The 22,588-nt window shown below is 57.1% G+C and overlaps 1 protein-coding gene across 9 annotated transcripts; it reads left to right on the forward strand.

The window, feature by feature from the left end:
• The first annotated feature begins 6,044 nt into the window (after nucleotides 1-6,044).
• Nucleotides 6,045-22,531, forward strand: KIFC3 (kinesin family member C3). 9 transcript variants are annotated; one of them, XM_051801883.1, is made up of 21 exons: nucleotides 6,300-6,645; nucleotides 7,045-7,159; nucleotides 8,812-8,957; nucleotides 10,224-10,371; nucleotides 12,528-12,724; nucleotides 14,965-15,030; nucleotides 15,547-15,696; nucleotides 15,783-16,022; nucleotides 16,238-16,411; nucleotides 16,540-16,687; nucleotides 16,774-16,904; nucleotides 16,996-17,107; nucleotides 17,325-17,506; nucleotides 17,585-17,689; nucleotides 17,921-18,051; nucleotides 18,622-18,745; nucleotides 19,197-19,326; nucleotides 19,438-19,667; nucleotides 20,304-20,438; nucleotides 20,784-20,892; nucleotides 21,360-22,531. In XM_051801883.1, the coding sequence occupies exons 2-21, from the start codon at nucleotides 7,075-7,077 to the stop codon at nucleotides 21,383-21,385; spliced, it is 2,769 nt and encodes a 922-aa protein (XP_051657843.1). In that variant the 5' UTR covers nucleotides 6,300-6,645; nucleotides 7,045-7,074; the 3' UTR covers nucleotides 21,386-22,531. The 9 variants fall into 9 exon arrangements, with proteins under 9 accessions (XP_051657838.1, XP_051657845.1, XP_051657837.1 ...); XM_051801881.1 differs by lacking the exon at nucleotides 6,300-6,645 and adding an exon at nucleotides 21,139-21,167 and having other exon boundaries at nucleotides 6,696-7,159; XM_051801878.1 differs by lacking the exons at nucleotides 6,300-6,645; nucleotides 21,360-22,531 and adding an exon at nucleotides 6,045-6,274 and having other exon boundaries at nucleotides 20,784-21,127.
• The last annotated feature ends 57 nt before the right edge of the window (nucleotides 22,532-22,588 follow it).

The raw sequence follows: 22,588 nt of genomic DNA on the forward strand, positions 1-22,588 counted from the left end.
CTCTTGGATCTGCAAATAGATGTGAAAGCCCATGAAGGTTTACATGAAATTCCCAGCAAGCTGGCAGTTATTCCTTGTCAGTCTGCATAAACCCTTATGACTATTCCTCCTGCCTGTGCTGCCAGCTTTTCCTTAATGTCTCCTTGTTTTTCCAGTTGTGAGTGATCGCTGAAGGGATCTCCTGGCAGAGAGGACTCAGGTTCACCCTTCACATCCCTTTCACCTCTAAGGCACATGCATGAAAATATGGGTGTGGGTCTGCTCCTCTTCATAAAGAGAAATTAAATCTGCTCACGCGGCGCCGGGTGCAGGCAGCAGAGCTGAAGCGTGTGGCTGTTTAATATTCATTGGGTGTAGATGGAAAACTTTTCAGTTCTAAAATAGCCTTGCTCAGCGCTGTGCTGCTCTGTTTTCCCCAAGCCTTAGCAGGAGGCTGGAATTCAGCATTTCTCCAGAACTTCCCCTGGCTCAGCCAGGAAGCTGAAGACCCTGTGTTTGGGTGCAAAACCTGCTTTGAGGACAGATCCTGCCATCCTATTTGCAGTTTGTAGGTCTGTAGTCTGCTGCAGCAGAACCTTTGAAGCATCAACACAGGAACAAGAAATTTTGTGCTTTTTTTTGAAACAGGATGAGTTTCTGTGGTAGTCGTGCATCTATTTTTGTGTTAACGGGAAAAAACAGGTTTTCCTGTAGAATTTTGGCAGGCAGATTCATGGATCTCTTTGGTGACTTACTCAATAGAGTGCAGTTTTCTTCACCATCGCAATTGCACCTAAGAAGAAAAAAGAAAAAGATAATTTGGTCCCAGTTAGGTCCATAACAATTAAATAAGCTCCAGTAAGTTAAACCAGAAAGACCTCAGGCTTTCTCCTTGGTGAGTGGGAAGCTGTGATAGGATGGGGTGGGCTGGAATGCTCTGGCTCAGTGTAGATAATAGCGGGGAAGAGATCACCCAGCAGTGCACAGAGGTGGTGGGAGCATCCCCTCAGTGCTGGGGAAATGGGACTTGGATGTAAATGGGCACCTGAGCACAGCTGAGCCGGTGCATCCCTGGGCTGTGGGCAAAGACCTCTGCTGAAATCCACCGCTGCTGTGGGGCTCTGAGCCGTGCAGTGCAAGCACAGGGACATCCATTATGTATCACCCGTGTCAGTAATCCATGGGAAGATAATGTTTCCAGCCCGCTGGAGGGCTCCTGGTGCCAAAAGCTGCAGAGCAGTGGTGGTACAGCATCCCGTACACTCCGGTGCTGAGACACAACAGCACAAGTGGAGCGGCTGGACTGTGCCTGCTGAGCATTCCTGGGGCACCTTAAAATCCAGAGGCAGTGTAGAGTGAGCTGAGGACCTGATGTGCCAGGAGGGAGTTGCAGTAGGACTTTGCAGGCAGGTTGATATCGAGCAGTCAAAGCCAGTTAGCGGGGAAAGCTATTTAATTCCACCGGTGAATATCCCACCTTGTTTGCATATTCATGTCTTTGTCGGGTGCAGCTCTCACGTTGCAGTCAGGATGCAGCTGAGCCCTTTGCATGCTCTACCCACCATCACTGTATTTTCCTTCACGTGGCTGCATTTGCTTTATGACCACAGGGATATTTCCCTCTTCCCTGTAGAAGCTCTTACTGATTTACCTCTGCCCATGCCTAAAACAGCTGGATGTTGTTAGTTAGCCCAGCATTTCTCCAGCCCCTGCCCCAGCATGGCAGAGCCACTTCAGTCCTAAAACTCTATCCCTAAATTACTGCTTTTGCTTCGCTTCTTCTCCAAAGTCAAGCACACTTGAGAGGGCACTAAAAATAAATGGTTTTGCTGAGCACTAAATCTATTTCTTAAAGGAGAGGGCTCCCATCCCTTCTGCCTGTGCAGAGGAAAGCCTAAGCCTGTCTTTGCACACCCTGACACTGGTGAACTAGTAAAATTCTGAAAAGATCTCAATTGCCCACCTGCAGCTTCTATCTTCAGACATTTCTTTATCTAAAAAGAATTGTGTAAAGCACCCAAGGTCCCGTGGGGAGGGTCCAAAGGACACCCTGTAACCACTGGCCGGGGCACCACTGGTAGGCTCCTGCCAGACCAGGAGTTCCAGGATCTCCTCCCGGGATGCAGCCATCTTTCCAGTAGAGCCAAAATTTTTATTTGCTGGATAAAATGGCCTGGATGGCATTTACTTGGTATCCAACTGCCCCCTTGCTGGGTCTGCTCCAACCAGCATGGGCATCCCCCAGCCAGCAGAGAGGGTTTAGCCTCGGCAGGGACACCTCCTGCTTATTCTTAGCCTTGCTTCTAAGAAGTGCTTTATAAGCAGGAGCCCGTGTTGACTAATGCCATGAAACATTAATGACTTAGGAGGTGAGCTGCAGCCCTCCCACAGAGCAGCTCCCTGCTCCCCAGCAGCTGGAGAGGCACAGGATGAGCCCAGCAGTGCTTTGCATAGGGGAGGCACAGGCATTAAAGCCAAACCCAAGTTGTACCTGAAGCCAGCTGAAAAATATGACAAAGATAAAAGGTAGGTAAAAGGGAGATAGAGGCTGATGTATGCTTAGATGGCTGTGCATCGCAGTCCGGGATAGGGAATTCGGAGGGGCGGAAGAGCCGCCCACCTGGTGGCTGCTCCATCTCACACAGCACTGCCCTGGCTGCCTGCACAGCAGAGGTTTTCTCTACCTGAACACAGCAGGTTGAAAAAGAGGTTGCTTTTGTCATTTGCTTGATATAGAGGAGATTTGCATGGGGGGACGTGGGAAGAGCTGAGCCGTGGTGTGCAGCAGCTCCCAGCCAGAGCTGCCGGCTCCTTGGTTGTGGTTCCATGCTGCCCTGGGCTGTCCAACCCCAGCCTAGCCAGCTCACAGGACTTGGTCAAGGGGGGCTGATCTGCAGAGCCCCCACTACCATCCAAAGCAGCATCCCAATGTGTTGGATTTCGGAAGAAATCCTTGCAACACCTCTCCCCAGCTCCTGCTCTCCACCCAGTTCCACACAACCCTATCTCGAGGATCAGAGCCTCAGGGTTGAATTAATTCAGCTAGTGAACTTTAAAATGAGTATTAAATTTCTCAGGAGCATGCTAAGACTTAATTAAAACTCCTGTCATTGTGTGAAATGGCAATGTAGGAATGTAGGAATGGAGGGGTTTGTTCCTGCTTTGGGAAGTGTTTCATGTTGGCTTGGCAAGCTGTGCCTCAGCAATGCTGAGAAATCCCCTCATCTCCCTCCTCGAGGAGGAGCAAAATTAGAATAATTAGCTGGTTTATAATTAATTGTGCTCTGGGGACACATTCTCACAATGTCTGGTGCTTCTGGTGGGAATTTTCTACAGGGAACATCCCAGTATACAATAGACTTCAGGTATCAGGTGTGCTCCCGCCTGCATTCCTGGACCAGGTTATCACGTTGCTCAAAGGGAGGGGAGGGGTTTTCTGGCATTTGGGGTATTTTTTAGCTGTCTTACACATGTAGGTTAAATATTTGCTCAGGGCAGAACAAATGTCCAATGCAAAGGGCCCCACTCAGTGATGTGTTTCGATCGCTGGAGCTTCCCCTCACCCAAGTAGAAGGCAAATTAACCTGCCTGACTTCACAGCACCACAGCAGCGATGCTTTTCAGATACAGCACAGGCTGGGCTAAAAGCAGAGCCAAACCCACACCAGGGTCACTGTCCCCCTGCAGCATGCCCCGTGGCAGGCTGGCACCACTGGTGCCATGCATGGAGGGCAGCTGTTTCAGCACTGATGGCCATTGATATATCGAGCCTTTCCACTACCTGCTGGGTGCTGCCAGGAGGGTGCTGCTGGCAGTGAGTCCTGCTGCTCGCTGCCTTTTCTCTGCCTGCCTGCAAAGCAGCATTTCTAAAAATACCTCCAGCGATGTCGTCAGCCGGTGCTCGCTCAGGTCACGGAGACGTGACAGCCAAGAAAAGGAGGACGGGAGCATCGCTGGGGGACCAGGCTGAGACTGTTCCAGCCAGCGTAGGTGAATCCCTGCAGAGAAGGGGGTGTGAGCAGGCTACCTGCTGCCTCCACAGGCTCCCATGCATCCTCACTGCCTGCAGGCCCCCCGCACATCCAGCAGCAAGTGGGCGTCCCCTGGGAGCCTGGAGCTAAATAGCATTACTGCACAGGGAAAGGGAGCTGGTACCTGGCCACCAGCGTGCATCCAGAGTAACCCCACTTCTGGATCCCTGGAGATCCTGTTCCTGTTGTGCTGGGGCCGTCACAGAGCCACGCTGTCCTCACCAAAAAACAGCCCTGCAGCTGGGAGGAGTGGGTTTTGTAATGCTCACAGGTGACTGTTTGAATAGGGCTGTTGGCACAGAACCCTTCCTTGCATCTCGGATTTTGCTCCATGCTTATTCATTAAGTTATTCTTCTAAACTGGGGAATTCACGCATGTGCCTGCCTAATGTAGACTTACTTGCTGTAATTGATACAACTTACGTGCTTTGCATAATTGCAATAGCATTAAAAACCTGGAGCATTCAAAAGCCAGGAAATTACTTACCAGTTAAAGTCATTTACATAGGCATTTATTTTACCCTTACAGCTTGTAAGTGAAGTCAGTGGTGATATGGCTTTACAGTCGCTATCAGAAAGGGGAAAGTAACTTTACGTGTGTCAATATCACCCCCAAAACAGCTGAAGGAGCTGCACAAATAATGGGGTATTTATGCAAATCAGCAACTGCTTAGGGCCTCTAGGGGTACATGCATGTACATATGGATGTGTGTCTATAGGCACACACGCCTATATCCATCCCTGCCAAGGGCTCCACGCTGGGAATGCCAATAAACCTTCGATGAGGGGAGGGGGAGGAGGAGGCTGGGAGGGTTTCACTGGCTGTGAGGGGATGGCAGCTGCAGTGCAGAGCTGGAGGCAGATGCCAGGCCAGGATGGCATTGGCTTCTCAGGGACGAGGCGTTGTGCCAAGGGCATGGGGACATGGAGGTGACCCTTTGCAGCCCCCTTTCCCTGTGGTGAGTGGCTCGAGCAGCTTGTCACCTCCACTGAACCCCTGTCACACCCTTCCATGTAGCTGGCTCGTGACAGGGGACAGGGCAGAGTCTCCTGGGAGGTCTCTGAGTACGTCCAAGAGGTTAACACCAGGATGAAAGGACAAGGCTGAATCCTGCTCCAAACCCAGGCAGGAGTGAGTGAAAGGCTGTGACTGAGTGTGGCGAGGCAGGAGATGGAGGACACCTGGTCTGAGGGGAGCACACCCTCCTGGTGGGCAGAGCCTTCTCCTTCCCAGCTCCACAGAGTTGGCACCCCTGCATGCCCAAACCCACGTGGGACACAGGTCAGCCTGCCATCAGGCAGATGTGAGCCATTGCTCTGGGCACCCGCCACCATCACTGCGGATGCCAAGTTCAGCTTTGTTGTGGGAAGTATCCGGTACTGCCAGTTCATTACCATGAACAAGTTATGAGTGACTTGTGTCACCTAAACCAGCCATTATCATGAGGGCTGTGTGTGCAATACAGGCACGTAGATACAACTCACACCCTAAAAATGCTTAAAGCAGGATTTTCTGTTGCCTTTCTTGACACCAGGGCCTGCCTTTGGAGAGGTCTTGGCATGTCAGGCTGTTTTCTCCACGCCTCTGGGTTAGAAACAGGTTTTTTTTCATTTGAAATCTGTGTCCCCAGGCCCAGTGAGCCTGGGGTGCTGTTTGGTATCATTGCCAGTGAATACACTGGTGTTTGGGAGAGTGGGGACATGACAGGCGAGGGCGTGTTTTGTCACCTCTGGTCCTCGCTGTGTGGGTCACCAGCACCATAGTCCCCACGGTCCCCCAGGGTCACCCTGATGAGCCATGCTGGGGGGGTGCACAGGTGGGGTGTGGTTACACTGAGACTCCCCGAAGAGCACCGGGATTTGGGGCGGGAAGGGCAGGGACATACTGCGAGTAGCCGGGACACACCGAGAGCCCCCCCAGGGCTCTGACAAGGGAGAGTCGGGGAATCACGAGGGCGTGGGGCTCCCCCGGGAAGGGCACGGGGGGACACCGGGGCTGCGCTGAGCTCTGGCGAGAGGGGTCGGCGGTGTGCCGCGGACGCCCCGGGAGCTCCCGCAGCCGGGGCGGGGCCGCCCCTCCGGAGCCCCGAGTGCGGGGTGGGGCAGCCCCCGCCCCACCGCCCGCCGGGGGGTTTCGCGGGTTTCCACGGCAACGAGCGCGGGGCGGAGCTCGGCTCCTCCGTTACCGAAGTGCCCGGGAGGGCGGGCACGGGGCTGGGACCGGGGCTGGCACCGTCCATCGCCCCGCCACAGCCCCGCACCCGGTGAGTGCCCCGCGGGGGCGGCACCGGTGGCGGCGGGGGGGGCCGGGCTGGGCAGAGGCTCCCTTTGTCTGAGGAGCTGGGTGTGCCGGCACGGAGCACCGGGGGCGCGGCGAGAGCACGGCTCCCCGTTAGCCTGCGGCGGGCAGCGCCAACGGGACCGGCACCGGCACCGGGACCAGCGCCGGGGGGCGCGGGGCGGGGCTGTGCCTCCTGCTCCCTGGGACCGAGACCGGGACCGGGACCGGGACCGCCCCGCTGCGGCTCCCGCCTTCCCGGAGCCGCCGGTCGGGAGAACAAGGGACCCCGCGGAGGGCGGGCGGGCGGTCCCGGGGCTCCGCGCCCCCCTCCCCGCCGAGCTGGCCCCCGGTGCGGTGTGTGCGGCGAGGGCGGTGCGGGGCGGGCGGTGCCAGGCGGTGTGTGCGGTGCGGGTGGTGCGGTGTGTGCGGTGCCTCCCGGGTGCGGGGCTGCCCGTAGTCCCGGAGTTCCGAACTCCCTAAGTTAGCCCCAGCCCGAGGTTAGGAGGGGCCTGGAGAGGCTTCGGGAATGAGTAAATTAATTACAGACACTGTTTATGTCACATCCGCCGGGAGCACGGAGGGAGCCCGGGGCTGTCGCCTTTTCGGGAGCGAAATCGGGATTGGTGCAACTTCCTGCGGGTTTCGGGAGTCGCGACCGGTGTTACCGTCGTGGTTTGCCCTGGCACGGTCCGCTGGGATTCACGGCTGGACACAGAGCATGGCTGAGATATCCGTCCTTGCGCTTCTCTGCAGAGGTGCTGCTGTACTCGGGACCCCCGTGCCATGATTACATCCCGCACAGCCTGGGATCTGAGATCCGGGCCCTCCTCCGGAGCCGTCTGGAACACGAAGGACCTTGTCCCGGACGGTGAGTACGGCGCGGTGGCTTGTCCTTGCCCCTTGGGGCTCAGCCTGCCGTGCTCACGCCCTGATCTCTGGGGAAGGAGAGGCTGGGAACAGGCCAGCCTGCATTTTTCACATTTCTTTCCGGATGAAGCTCAAGATTTGAGAAACGGGGACTCGGAAGCAGGCACAAAGCAGTGGACAGCCAGGGGGAGAACAGATGAGCAGAGAGGGCTGCCTCCATCTCCCTCCTGGCCCTTCTGAGCGACAAACTTAGGGAGAAAGGTTAAAATTTAACATGTAAGAAAGAGAACGGGGCGATCTGCATGGCAGGGCAGACATAGGGCCCTTGCCTCACCCGGCTTCATCTCCTTGGAAGGTCTTCTTATCCCTCCCCAGTGCATGGACCCCGTGGGTGAGTTGAGTCGGGGTTTTCCTCCGCGTCGGCTGAGCTGCTCTGCAGGCGGGCGGGCGGCTGCTTGCCCCATCCTGCAGCCGCTTGTTGGAAAACAGCCCTTCCCGCCTCCCTTCCAGCGGTGCCAAATGGATTTTGGCAAAGCAGAGGGCTGAACCCCCCCCATTTGAGCTTTTTTTGCTGTTGGCTTCAGCATTCTCCATCCCGATGTACTGGCAGCCGCTTCTCCGGACACTGCTGCTTCCCTGGCACTCAGGCCAGTCCAGCCAAGTGCTGATTAGCATCAAAACCTCCAAAACCGGGATTTTCTGGTGCTTCCTCTGCCCAACGGCTGCTGCTGCCCGTGCCGGGGATGGGAAGCTCATCACCTTTTATCGGGGCATTCGCCAACGCTTTGGAAACACACGATTTTCCCGGCGCGTGCGAAATGTTATGGATAATTAGAGGCTGGGAAGAAGTCCAGAGTGATAGACTAACTTCATCAGGGCATGTCTCCCTCCAGACACTGCATCCACCACGGGCCAAACTGCCTCTGGATGATTTTAGAGAAAAAACTGCATAACTGAGGTTTGATTTGTGGGTTGCTGATTTTTTTCCTGCCTGCTGGAGAAGAGATTTGGCTGCCTGTGATGGTGGCAGCGCTTGTGGCAGGCAGGTGTGTGGGGGAGGGCACAGGGTCCCCAAGCAGTGGGACATAGCCCTTGCCAGCTGCTTTTCCTGTAGCAGAGGAGGACACAGCCGTGGGAGAAGGCTCCTCGAGTTGCTGTTTTCCTTCTGTGTGGCTCAGCAGGGCAGGAACTGCTGCCCTGGCTGCTTTCGGGTTTGGCTGCCTGACAAATAAAGGAAATATTTGGGGGCAGTGGAGGGAGGTGACGCCGTCAGGGTCCGTCCGTCTGGTTTCGGTGATGCAAGCTGGCTTTGGCAGCTTTTCCAAGATAGGATCTCAGGAAGCAGAACAGCTTGGCAAGGGGCAGAGCTGGGGTGTCCCTGGTGGGGGGACAGATCTGGTCCTGCAGAGGCCAGACGGATGCTACACCCTGAATTCTCATTACTAGTCATTGGCAACCAGTCTCCGCCCCCCGAAGGGATAATTTTTCTAATTAACATAATTAACATTTTTAATAAAAGTCAGGCACCATCTCTGCCACACCGGTGCGGTGGCGGCGGAAGGGAGGAGGAGGCGGCTTTGCTGAGCTAGGCCAAAAGCTGTGTCCATCCTGGGCTCTCAGGTTGATCCAGTGATGCTCTTTGCTCCATCTCAGGCTGCGGGCAGGACAGGCTCAGTGCTGGGAGCGGAACAGGCACCTCTCCCCGGGTTCCTCTGCTGCCTACTCTGCTTCGCCATAAAATCCTCAGTGTGAGCTGGCCAGACGCTGCAAACCCCCGTGGGCTCTGCCGGGCTCTCCAGGTGAGGAGCGTTGAGCCAGCTGTGGCTTGGGTGGGGAAGGCAGTTTTGGGATGGTGGGGAGGATGCCCCGCACCCAGCTGGGCCATCCCTCAGTGGGAGCTGTCTGGTTCCCCCCCTCACTGCAGCCAGTTTCTGTCTGGACCCCAGCACCACGTGCCTCAAGCGGAGCTGCTGCCCTGAGTAGGGAGGGAAGAGCATCTCCTGGGAGTCACAAGGCATCAAAATTGCTGGGGAACAGCCTGGAATAACATTTTCTGGGTCACTTATGGGTCATGATAACAGGAGAGCTGAAGGCAGAAGTGTGATAAGGAAATGCAGTGCCGTAAGGTGGTGTTTGCCAGTGGGATGGAGGAGGAGGAGGTGGAAGGGTGCCACAGCCAGGGACAGTGTCGGGACACCGTGTACTGGTGTTGCTGCCACTAGTTCATTCTGGGCTTCCGGCAAATCAATTCAAATTCCCCTTCTTTGAAAAGAAGAAAAGCACCTTCTTATCTCACACCAGCCTCAATGAATTCCCTTCGGCAAAACCCTCCTGGAGTCTCAGATGCAGAGGCACCGCAGACACGCGGCTTTTCCAGGAGAATGCTGCCACCACCTCCTTCCGAATTATTCTCAAATTACTGGCATATTTGCCCTTCTGCTGGGGTGAGACAGGTTTCCCTGGTCTGCGGGGCGATGCCACAGGCTCTGAGATAAGATATAAGTAAGAAAAGGCATTTTTGATCAGGGCAAGCTCAGCTGATCATCACCTTTTATCGCAGCTTTTCAAAAGCTCCTTCCAGGTTTCTTCTGATTTTTTCGGAGCTGGACTCCATCCCACTGGGCATGGCATTACCTGAGCCACAGCTCACAGCAAGCAGCTTCACATTCAACCCTGCCTGCAAGTCAGGGTCATTTTTTAAGGTCATAGAAAGAAAGATAGTTAATATTCAGTATAACTGCATGGCCAGTGCGAGAGAAGGAGTTGTTTATGGGGAGAACTAAAAGCAACATGATAAGTTCATTGTGGCAGCTTCCCAACACCCAACTCCCTCAGAGGGAGGGTTTTCCCTGAGCCCCACTGTCCTATCCTCTGCTCTGCCCTCCTTGCTCATTCCTGACCAGCCCAGTGGCTTGCTGGCTGCTGGCACCATGTCCAGCACGGTGTGCCCAGTCGCTGCGTGTCACCTCTCCTCTCTGACGTGTCACCTCTCCTCTCTGACATGTCACCTCTCCTCTCTGACGTGTCACCTCTCCTCTCTGACCTGTTTCTTCTCCTGGACACAGGCCCTGCGGGATACGGCGTGCAAGCGGCGGGAGGAGACCCAGCACCGGGACCTGACACCAGCCACGGAGGAGCCGCTGGCAGCCCCCTGTGAGCCAGCAGCTGCCACAGCGGTGCAGGCAGCCCCCACCATGAACCTGGAGAAAGCAGGTAAGGGGACAGCCAGGAGTGGTGGGCACTCAGGAGGAGGGATGGGATGGGATGGGATGGGATGGGATGGGATGGGATGGGCACTTGGTACCTGCCGGTGGGTATCAGACAAACCTCTCCTCTTTGGGGGTGCACACAGACATGCGGCTGCCTCGCGGCGGGGACAGGTCACAGTAGAAATCCAACACTAGCCAGCTGATGGCTGGTGACAGGGACCAATGAATTATTGAACTGGATGAACAGAGCAGATGAGCTCCAGTGAATCCACTGCTGTTTCCTCCCGCTTAAGGAAAATGTAACGTGTGTGGAAATCCTTGCAGTGTGCGCGGCCGCACCGGGGTGGGGAAATCCTGTGGTTTCCTGTCTTTCTCTGTCAGGATTGGATTGTGCAGGCTTGTCAGGGTGCATGACAGGAGCTGCTCCTGACATGGTCCCAGGCTGCATCCCAAAGCAGCTTCTTGGGGGGGGGGCTGCTGGGAAGGGGCAGGGAAGCAGGAGAAAGGGAGTCTGTGTGGCAATGATAACAGGGCAGAGCCAAGGAAACAGGCATCTTTCCTAACGGGTTTCAGAACATTTGGAAAAGCAGGAGGGTTGGTGTGCCATGCCTGCTGCGCTCAGACCCCTCATCACCACCAATGTGTCTGTCCAGTGGGAGATGTAACAACACAGGGCGACATCTCCTCTCCCATGGATGCTGTTACAGGAAGAAGGTGCTGGAGCATGGAGGAAGGCATTATCTGTGTGGGATTTCCCTGCCTGGCAGTTTGACTTGCAGCTGAGTGTTGCAGCTCTGAGCCTGGCTTGGGTCCCAGCCCAGGATTAGCGTGGATGATGTGTGCAGACATGCCGTGTGTCCACAGGAGCCTCCCGCCTCCTGTAATTTTTTCTTATCCCTTCACGCTCCCCAAAGGGCGAGAGCTGGAATTCCTGTCAGCTTTGGAAGTTTTGGGGTGGGTTTTTTCTGTGTTGGTTTTAAAGAGAAGACCACAGTCCCCTGCCTGAGCTCGGCTGAACTTTCAGCACAGAAAGAAAATAAAACTGGTTCCTAGCAGTGCTCTTTTGGGGTATCCAGCCAATGGCAGGAAGACAGAACCCAGTGATGTCTTCTGCAGCCACTGCTGGATAAGTTCCATGGCGTGCTGTCAGCAGCAAAGCTGTGGTTTGGTCCAGCATTTCATTTTTTTTTGCCTGTTCTGCTGCCTCCTTAACTCCATTTAAAGGTAGAAAGTCTGATTCACGGACAAAAACCTCTTTCTTCTTGTATTCAGGACATTTCCCATGAAGCAGGCAGCACCCTCCCGCGGGCAGCACAGTGATTCCCAGCATCAGCTCCTGCCTTTTGAAACCTCAGGTTTCTGGTGGCAGCGGATGAAATGCGTGGCAGGCAGGGAAGGGCGCCGGGCAGCCGGGATCCTGGCCGCCAGTTCCCTCGCCACAGTGCTTCATCCCCACGTTGGGAATGAGTCAGGCCAGCTCATTGCTTCTTGGGAACTACCAGGTCATTTGGTAGGCTCTGATGTACGGCCAGGTCGGCTTCTGTCAGCGCTGGTGGCTCTATTAACATGCAGAAAACGATGTTTAAAATAATACCAGGAAGGTTAGAAAGCCAAACGCGGGAGGATTGGGCAATATGGCCATTCACAGTACCCGTATAATTTTCCTTCAGCTTCCATTATGTTTGTGTGTAGTGACGCAGCTTTAATGACATGATCACACGGGTTTTCCACCGACACCTGCTCATTCAGAAGAAAGGATACCGGGGTGAATCAGCGCCGTGGTGAGGGCGGTTGTTATCAGAGCGAGGCGGCAGCATCTCGGCGTGTGATAGGGCTGGGTCACCGTGCAGTGGTGTGGGCAGGTGCTCTGTGCTGCGGCCTGGGATGCTCTGCTGGCATTGGCACATCACTTTGGCTCCTACCCTGCCCTGGGGCTCAGCTGGCCAGACCCCACTGTTAGCCCAGCCTGCTGTGGGTCAGCACCGTGGCACTCGGGATGTGCCTCCCAATATGTCACTGTTCTCTGTGGGACTTGTGCAAGTGCCACTTCCTGTGTTCTCATCTCCACCTCAGCCCCTGGGGACTCTCCCCAGGGCTGGCATTTTGCTCCCCAGTGAGGTGGCCAGATCCTGACCGGCTCCATCTTTGCTCACCCTGCAGGAGGGAGGATCTGCAGTGGGAAACGTGCCAGCCTGCCGGCAGCCCGACCCTTCCCAGTGATCCAGAAGGTGATGGCCTCCATGGCACACCTGCAGAAGGAGAAGCTGCAGCTGCAGGAGGAGCTGCTGGGGCTGCAGGAGAAGCTCGCTGCCCAGGAGAACGACGAGCTCTCCCTCTCTCTGCAGCTGCAAGGCCAGGTACGGTGGGGACAGAGCAGCACAAGGGGGTCTGTCAGGGCCTCCAGCCTCAGGCTGTGTCTTGGCTGCAGTGCTGTGGTGTGCAGTTAGTGAGGGTTGCACTTGGAAAGAGTGTAGGACCTCCATCATAGAGCATCTCCTTTGCTGCAGCATGTAGGGATGATGTGGGAGCTGGGTGTTCCTGAGCCCTGGTTTTGGCTGTGCCTCCCTTGGGATGCTTGCAGTCCCCTGAGTGACACCACAGTAGTGCTGACAAAGGTGTGTGGCTCCGTGGACATGACGTGGCTGAGAGGGCTTTGGGCGTCAGGATGCAGCCCTGCAGCATCATCCCTCTGCCCAGCACAGGACGGCTGCCACAGGATCAGCTCGTTAGACCAACCCAGCAGTTTAATTTTAGTGACTTTCAAGAGTCAGGAGGTGGAAAGTGAATGTGAAGGCACAGAGTTGTTTGAAGAAGGGACGGGTTTTGGCCGCCACAACCAGACCTCCTCCGAAAACCATCTCCTGCGCTGATGCAGGCGCATTCCCAGCACAAGGACCTGGGTTGTCCCAGGGAGATGGAAATTCTGGCTGCTCGCAGAGGGATTTGCATGTGGCTGTTGTGGAAGCTGTTGCAGTCAGGTTCTGCTTGTTCCACGGGTGTCAAAAAGGCGGAGGTAATTGTCCTGCATTTGGTTGGCATGCTCTGCATGACACAGGCGTGAGCGCGGCAGGAGCCGGCCCCGCGCCGGCCAGTTCGGCAGCAAGCGCAGCCGACACCGGCCGGAGTGAAGTGCTGGCCCAAACCTCCAAAGCTTGGGGATGGCCGGGCCACGGCTTGAGCCAGATCCGGCTGCCAAGGAGTCCCTGTCACCTCCAGAGAGCAGGATGCAGCCAGAGATGCCCGAGCAGGTAGGGGGTGGAGGTGCTTTGGCATTTTTGGGCACCGCTGGCACAGGGACTGGTGGGCAGGCTCCGGCGTGTGTGCCGACTGGCTGGGCTGGCGGATTCCCCGGAACAAGTCGTGACTCTGTCTTCCCAGTACCTCCCCTCTCTTAAAAATACTTACAAAAATACCTTAATAGTCTCCCTCGGTGAATATGGAAATGGGGTTTTCCCACTCAAGTGCTCAGCCCCCCTGTGGAGGGGGGGGATCCTGATGCCATCAGAGAGCAGCCGCATTCCCCCCCCCGTGGCTGTGGAATTCCAGGCCGTGCCCCACCGAGCGCGGGGCACACGGAGCTGCTGCCCGTTGTGCTGCCATCTGTGCAAGGGCGCGGCTTAATAACTTACCAGATTAATTATAGCCCCGTGTCAGCACATCTGCATTGGTTATTAATCAGCAGTTCGTAAATTATGGTCCACAGAGGGCCGGTTGCTTAGAGAAAAAGCTGGTTATTGGAATGGGGCAATACCCAGGCGCGTCCCAGTGAGGAGTTTGGCGGCTTTCAGGAGCAGGGAAATGGGGAGCTGGGTTGGGAGCTGGGGGATGGTGGTGAAGCATGCAGCCAGGTCCAGTTCCCTCTGGGGTAAGCTCCGGGGCAGTAGTGATGCTCACCCAGCAGGTTTATGGCACAGGGACATGGGACAGAGCAGGTGAGCAAACCCCATTAAAACACAGTCCATGAGACTGCTGGCTTCACCAAACACTCGCTGCTGCTGTTTGTTCAAATAACTGCAGATTTTGGGAGGGCCTGACTGATCCCTGCACAAAAAAAAAGTTGAGGATTTCTAAAATCCACCTGGTTTTGCTGGGAGGGCAGCCTGGTCCCATAAGATGGGCAGATGCCCAGATAGGGGTGGCTGGGGAGCATCCTCCTGTCAGACTCAGACACATGACCTTCTTGAAGAGCTGCTGCTCCCTCTTTGTCCCAAGATAACTTTCCTAGAAGGAAAAACAGAGAAGGCAAAACGAAGCTATGTTGTGAGGGCAGGACAAGGCACTTCTGGCTCTTCAAACACTGTTATGGATAGGTTTGTTTTCTCTCTTCTCCAAAGATGATGCCTTTTTTTTTTAATGATGGTTTCTGCTAATGCTCAGCATGGACAAATTATACCCATGGTTGAACAAGGTCAAAGCAAGGCTTTCATTAACGCTTGTTTAAATCAGGTCGTGTGAATCAGGCGCTCAGAGCCAGGTGGAAAATTAAGGCATAACAAAAATGTGAGACAGACTGGATGTTGGTGGCTGGGGTGGCACCACAGGGTCTCCTCCAAAAGCTGCTGAGGTGCTTCCTGGTTAACCTGGTCTGTGTTGACAGGTTGAAACTCTGAAGGCGAAGGTCCTGGAGCAGGCGCAGGAGATCAGCCGGCTGCGCTCGGAGCTGGTGAGCTGCCACTGGGATCGGGCTGAGCCACCTTTGCCTGCAGGAACACTGGAGCTCTGGTTCCTGAGGAGGAAGAGGGCACGTGGGGTGGACAAAGGTGGACTAAGCCTCCCCAGGGTCACAGTTTGGACCCTCTGGGCCTTGAGACACTGAGGGACAAAAGTTTGTGGGATTTTCTGTCCAACGCAATGTTGTGCCAGTGTCCCTGGGACGCAACAGGCAAAGCTCCCCTGGCGCTGTCGCTCTGCGGTGGGACGTGAAAGTCCCTTTGGGGCTTGGGGCTTCCTGGGCTCAGTGGGGGCTCTCTGACATGGCAGGCTGGGTCTCCCCTGATGGAGCAGGCTGGGGGCTCCCTGGGGTGCAGCAGAGTCAGGGCTCCAAAGTGGCAGGAGACTGTGGCTCCCTGAGGCTGCAGGCTGGTGACTCGCTAGTGCAGCAGGCAGAGGCTCCCCAGGGCAGCAGCAGGCTGGGCTCAAGGGGTGCATCAAGGTTCCATCTGCTCTTCCATCCTGGCAGGGTGGCACGGATGCAGAGAAGCACCGGGACCTGCTGGCGGCCGAGAACGAGCGCCTGCGGCAGGAGATGAAGGCGTGTGAGGGGGAACTGCGGGAGCTGCGGCGGCAGCAGCAGCAGCAGGCACCGTGCCGGGACTGCCACCACCTCCAGGTGAGTTGCTGGTGGCAGTGGCGGTGGTGGCAGAGTGACAGGCACCCGTGGGTGACACAGCCTTGTCTGCCATGTTCTGGGGTCAGGAGAACGCTGGGCTGCAGGAGCAGCTGTCCCAGCTGCAGCGGGAGGCAGAGGAGACGCGGGCCAAGCTGGTGGAGCTGGACCTGGAGGTGCAGCAGAAGACGAACCGCTTGGCCGAGGTGGAGCTGCGGCTCAAGGACTCCCTGGCCGAGAGAGCCGAGGAGGAGGAGCGGCTCAGCCGGCGGCTGCGGGACAGCCAGGAGACCATCGCCAGCCTCAAATCCCAGCCCCAGCAGATAAAGGTGAGCACCACGGAGCTCTTCATCTCTCCTGGCTGGGCTGGGTGCTTCGCAGTGCCCAGTGGCTGCCCTGCAAGTGCCACCTATCTCTCTGCCCTGAGCGCATCAGCACAACACCATGATTTCCTAAATTATCTCCCCCTGGGCAAACAACAGTTCCATTCCAGGCCCCTCGAGTGCTGTTTCCCCAGTACATCTCTGTGTGCTTTTTCCCCCAGTATATCATCAAGACGGTGGAGGTGGAGTCAGCCAAGGCAAAACAAGCCCTGTGCGAGACCCAGTCCCGAAACCAATACCTGCAGGAGCAGGTGGGGATGCAGAGGCAGGTGCTGAAGGAGATGGAACAGCAGCTGCAAAACTCCCAGAAGACAGAGGCTCAGCTCCGAGCTCAGGTCTGGGTGTGACAGGTGTAAATCAGAACTCACCTGGTGTTCCCTACCTGCCTGGTGCTCGCCAGGTGATATGGTGTGGCAGAGGGTGGGCACCAGATCAGTGTCACCCTCCTTTGCTCCTCTCCCAGATTGTGATGTACGAGGCTGAGCTGGAGCGAGCCCATGGGCAGATGCTGGAGGAGATGCAGGCGATGGAGGAGGAGAAGAACCGTGCCATTGAAGAGGCATTTTCCCGCGCCCAGGTGGAGATGAAGGCGGTACACGAGAACCTGGCAGGTGAGGAAGGTGCAGGGGGCTTGTGGGGTTACCTGATCAGTGCTAGGGTGTCGTCACCTGCCCCTCACCCTGCCTCATGCCTGCAGGTGTCCGGACCAACCTGCTGACACTGCAGCCAGCTCTGCGCACCCTCACCCACGACTACAACAGCCTGAAGCGTCAGGTCCGCGACTTCCCCCTGCTCCTCCAGGAGACCCTGCGCAGCGCCAGGGCCGAGGTGAGTCCCCCTGGATCCACCACCCCATCTCCCCTCTACGCTGAGTGGAGATGCTGGGGGCTTGCTGAGCCGCTGGTCTCCACCCCTGCAGATCAGCCAGGCCATCGAGGAGGTGCACAGCACCAACCGGGAACTGCTGCGCAAGTACCGGCGGGAGCTGCAGCTCCGCAAGAAGTGTCACAACGAGCTGGTGCGGCTGAAAGGTGTGCGGGGAGTGGGGCAGGTCCCGTCGTGGGAGAGCGTGTCCCTGAGGGGGGGCAGGATGGACAGGGGAGCATTCCCATAAGGTGCTCGGGTTGACAGCGGGATGCTTCAGTCTGCAGCAGGCTGCAGCGTTCAGCCTGCCCAGTGTTTGATGGTTACTGGGGGTGGCAGCAGGATGCGCTGGGCCTGACACCATCCCTGCATCTCTCATCCCAGGAAACATCCGTGTTTTCGGGAGAGTCCGCCCCATCACAAAGGAGGATGGTGAGGGCCCGGAGGCGGCCAATGCAGTGACTTTTGACACCGATGATGATGCTGTCCTGCACCTCCTGCACAAGGGGAAGCAGGTGTCCTTCGAGCTGGATAAAGTCTTCCCCCCACAAGCATCCCAGGAGGAGGTGGGTGCTGCTGTCCACACTGTTGGTGTGAGGGGAGGACACAGCCACCTTCCCCTGACCCTCCCCTGCCTCCCCCAGGTGTTTCAGGAGGTTCAAGCCCTGGTCACCTCCTGCATTGATGGCTACAACGTTTGCATCTTCGCCTATGGGCAGACAGGGGCAGGAAAAACCTACACAATGGAGGTGAGTTTGCCTGGCTTTTCTTCCATCTTCTTCCTCAGCTTCCCACCCCGTGGTGCCCAGTCTCAGCACCCTCCACTAAGCATGCTGGTAGCCAGCTCAGACCCGTCGTGCACCAGTGATGGTGACTGCTGCTCCACAACAACCCCCCGGGCTTTGTTTCTGCTCAGAAAAAAATACAGAGCAAAAGGCAAGAGGGTGTTTTCCCCCCCATTTCTCACTCCAATCCATCAGGGAACGGCAGCAAATCCAGGGATCAACCAGCGGGCCCTGCAGCTCCTCTTCTCCGAGGTGCGGGGCAAAGCAGCCGACTGGGATTACACCATCACCGTCAGCGCCGCCGAGATCTACAACGAGTCGCTCAGGTACGGGGAGGGCGGAGAAGCTTTTTGGGTGTCACCCCATGCTGCTCTTCCCCCCCCCTCCCACCCGCCCTGCCCTGGCCTCACAGCTTGTGCCAGGGCCTTAGGTGATGCGTTTGGCCATGCAAGGATTTATTTTTAATTTATTTTGGTGCACACCGCCCTTCCCACAAGCTCCAAGACTTACACAGGCTCCCAGTCCTGCCATCGCTCCCACTCCCTGGCCCTGATGCAGCGGATGGGGCATCCCCCTCTCCACCCTTGCCCACAGATGCTATATTTAGGACTTTGTAAATGGGAGCTGGGAACGTGAGAAATATTTTCCTCCCTTGTCCAGCCTCAGGCAGGAGGGGCTAGGAGGATCCTAGGAGCACATCCATTAGAATAATGGGGAACAGAGTTGGGTGAGAGCAGGCACATGAGAGCCAAGAGGGCTGAGGTCTATAAATAGGATGTGCAGCTTTCCTAGGAGGAGAAGGCTGCTCTGGCAGTGTTGGCACACAGCCCTGAGCCGCGGAAGGGATGCCAGCACCCCCCTGGGATAGGGATGGTAACGGGTGCCCCTTTGCCCAGGGACTTGCTGGGGAAGGAGCCACAGGAGAAGCTGGAGATCAAGCTGTGCCCCGATGGCAGCGGGCAGCTCTATGTGCCCGGGCTCACCGAGTTCAGGGTGCAGAGCGTGGAGGACATCAACAAGGTGCGGGGAGATGGGGGGGGGGGGGGTACAGGAGGGTGGAACCAGGGGTGCAGCGAACCCGGGGAGGGGTTTCTGGTCTGTGACCCCTGGATTCGGGAGCATTTCTGAAGCCCTGGGGAGCAACAGAGACCAAAATAGGTCTCTGGATGTGATGAGAAGGTCACTGTCCCATGGGGTGAGCCACAGGGGGTTAAAAATAAAAGCGTGGGGCCCAGAGTTCCTGAGGGATTAGTGGGATGCGGCTGTCACCACAGTGCCCTGCCTGTCACCCCCTGCCTTTGGTGCATCACCCAGGCTGAGATCTGACAGCGGTCATCACCCTGATGGACCAGGCACCCCCTTGGGGGTGCTATTGCTCAGGTTACATCTCCAGGTGCCCCTGGATCACAGGGGGTTTGTCATGGGACTGGGCCAAACTGGCCTCACCCCCCAACTCCCTGGACTCCCCCAGGTCTTTGATTTTGGCCACGTCAAACGGGTGACAGAGTGCACCAACCTGAACGAGCACAGCTCTCGCTCTCACGCCCTCCTCATCATCACCGTCCGTGGCCTCGACCGCAGCACGGGGCTCCGCACCACAGGTGGGTGCCACGGGGCAAACCCCTCCCCAGGGCGCCTGGGCCGCAGCATCCCAGGGGTGTGTGGGGCCGGGCACTGATGCCAGCCCGGGGGGTTTGGCTGTGTGTCCTCAGGGAAGCTGAACCTGGTGGACCTGGCGGGCTCGGAGCGGGTCGGGCGGTCGGGCGCGGAGGGCAGCCGGCTCCGCGAGGCGCAGCACATCAACAAGTCCCTCTCGGCACTGGGCGACGTCATTTACGCCCTGCGCTCCCGGCAGGGCCACGTGCCCTTCCGCAACTCCAAGCTGACCTACCTGCTGCAGGACTCGCTCAGCGGCGACAGCAAGACCCTCATGATGGTGCAGGTAGGGGCTGGGCACCCAGTGCCTGTCAGCATTCCCACGGCCAGTCAGTGTGGGTTTTGGGATGAGTTTGGTCCCTTCTTGCTCCAGTGCTGGGGCAGGTGGGAGGGTTGCTGGAGGCAGGAGCTGGGCTGGAACCAGGGGACGGGGCTTGCCCATGGGGACATCTGGTCTGCAACTGCAGTGCCAGAGGCAGCTCTGTCCCCATCTCTGCACCCCAGAGGCCGAGGGATGGGAATGAACTTGGAGATCCATGATCCTGCCCTGTGGGCACGATCTCCTTGCATATTGTCATCTCCACATCCCCTCTTTTGCTGGGAGGATTTTGAGTTCTGGCAGCTCCTCCACCCCTGTCCTGTGGCCCCCCAACCCCGGCTGCCTGTGCCCACAGCGAGCCCCCACAGGGGCTGCCCAAGCCCCTGCCACCTGCCACAGCTATTCCCGGCTGTCCCTCCCGCTGTGGCGGTTGGTGACAGGGGATCCAGCTGGCCCAGACACGGATGGACAGAGCCATCCCGGGAGGGGCAGGTTAATAATAGCATCTCACCGGCCACCATCGGCAGGTTTGCCGGGGGAGGGCCCCGGGGTGCGCAGGCAGCTGCCAGGGTGACTTTTCTGCCTGCTCCTCCCTGCCTGCAGGTCTCCCCTGCCGAGAAAAACACCAGCGAGACGCTGTGCTCCCTGAAGTTTGCCGAGAGAGTTCGCTCCGTGGAGCTGGGTCCTGTCTCCCGCAAGGCTGAGCTGGCCTCCTGGCCCAGCCAGGAGCAGCTGGAGGTAACCAAGGAGCTGCTGGTGCCTTTCCTCTTCCCCCTCACTGCAGGGGTCCCCTTGTTTCGCCCCCACACATGTTCCCCAGGGCTGTTGGATGTTCCCCTGGAGCCACCTTTGCTGGGGACCATCACCTGGTGGGATGTGGGTTGTCCCCAAGCAGAGGTGTCCAGCTGATGCTGCTACTTTGGCTGTTCCAAGCCATGTTTTGCAGTAGCCCGTAGTACCCCCAGAGCACATTTGGATACCACTTACCCAGGCGGGCACAATCTGCCCATGAGCCCATCCCCATTCCTTCCCTTTGAGGACTGGCATGGACTGACCCTGGGTCTGTGTCCCATCTCCTCCCAGGGTGACTCACCGGGTTCTGCAGCAACACCTGGCCGGGGCCACACATCCCACAGCCCAGGGCAGCTCTCCAGTCGCTCCGCCTCCATCCGCAGGAAGCTCCACACTTCAGGTGGGTGGTGGGGCACCTTGGGAGCCCATATGGGGTCCCTCCATCCAAGGAGGCTCCCACCACAAGCCCGTGGCAAAGCCTGCATGAGGGAGTGAGCAGATTCGTAATCAGCTCATTAACTAATTGCTAATTAGCCATGGTCAGCACTTCCCCAAGAGCACCCTGGTGCAAAGCTGCTGCTGGCGGCTCAGGGGGTGTGGGGAGGACAATGCCACCAGGCTGAACTTCTCTCCCCTTTGATTTCAGCCTGACTTAGGGGCAGCCGTGGCTGCCAGGTGAGTGCCTGCAGTGGGTGCTGGTGGAGGGCTCTGCTTCACCCGCTTCCCAGGCAGGGCAGGGCTGCTGGGCTGTGCAGGGATGCTCCTGGGGATGCTTGTGGTACCAGCTCTTGCTACAATGCTGCCAGACGGGGCTGGGGCACTGGTGGCTGTGTCCCTGCCTACTGTGACCCACGTGTCTCTTCCCAGGGAAGCTGAGGTCGGTCCCACTGTGATAAGTGCCAGCTCCCAGCTCGGGCACCAAACCCTCTCCAGGACCCAGCCCCTCACGGCGACACAGAGGTGGCTGCTAGAAGAAATGAAGGCTTCAGTGCTGTTCCCTTGGTCACCAGGACCTGTGACCTGAGGGTGATGGCACCTCTCACAATGAGCAGTACAGGACCAGGGTCTCCCAGCAGCCAGACCCCCCTCTCAGGGTGGGGGACAGTGGTGCTGGGCAGGAATCTGCCCCCTCAGATGCTCAGCTATGTGACAGTTGTTTTTAGCCAGAGCGGGGAGCTGCTGGGTGCTCCCTCCATCTCTCCAGCTTTGTTTCTACAATGACACTGGGTTGGAGGGGGTTCTTGGAGCTGGAGGGCGTGCTTGGAGCCAGGCTAGCCAGGCTAGCCTCTGCTACCCCCACAGGGCCAGCCTGGCTATGCCTCCCCCACGACTGCACCCGGGCAACTGCCCGTTGTCTTTCAGAGCAGCATTTCCTCCATGGTAAGTCAGAAAAAAATTCCAGCAGCTCCTTCCCCCGTCGGTTTCTCAAGCCCTGTTGTTGCATGAAGGCCCCTGGTGCCGTGCATGAGCCGAGCTGCCATTCCTCGTGGTGCCAGTGCTGCCAGGCCCCGGCACAGACCCGGAGCGGTCGCGGGCCGCCTGTGTTACACGGCACCAGGGGGATTTCGCAGTCTCCAATGAAGCTATTGTAAAGTTATTTACCAGTTGTCTTGTCAAGAGAGATCACAGTGTGGTCGAGATGAAAGTGTTTGAAATATTTATGCCTGTTTACATGGACTTGGAACGGAAAACTAATGGAAAACAAGCAAAAGTACCCCAAACCTCCAGCCCAAAAGCCTGTTGGCTTATGTCTGGGGATGGCAGCTAGCAGGGGCAGGGGAAGGGGATGGCACTGCCCGTGGTCCTGAGCACCCACCTGTGGGTACGTTTCCTCCTGCTGCAAATACCTGCTGGATGCACTGATGGCTCCTTCCACCACGGCCCTCTCCTCTCACACTTCCACAGCATATTCTATTTAAAAACAAAAAAGGGAAAAATAAATTTAGCCTTTTGTATGATTAAATGTTTCTATGTATTTTAATAATTAAAAATTATCCTGTTTTGTAACAAAACTTATTTTAAATAAACTGTTAAAGCCAGTCGTCCTCTGCTGCTGTTCTTGAACCCTGCTTGGCAGGGGGTGGGTGCTCCTTCCC

This window comes from Manacus candei, unplaced genomic scaffold, assembly GCF_025592945.1.
Source record: "Manacus candei isolate 608988 ecotype Guabito, Panama unplaced genomic scaffold, ASM2559294v1 h1tg000053l, whole genome shotgun sequence".
NCBI classification, from domain to species: domain Eukaryota; kingdom Metazoa; phylum Chordata; class Aves; order Passeriformes; family Pipridae; genus Manacus; species Manacus candei.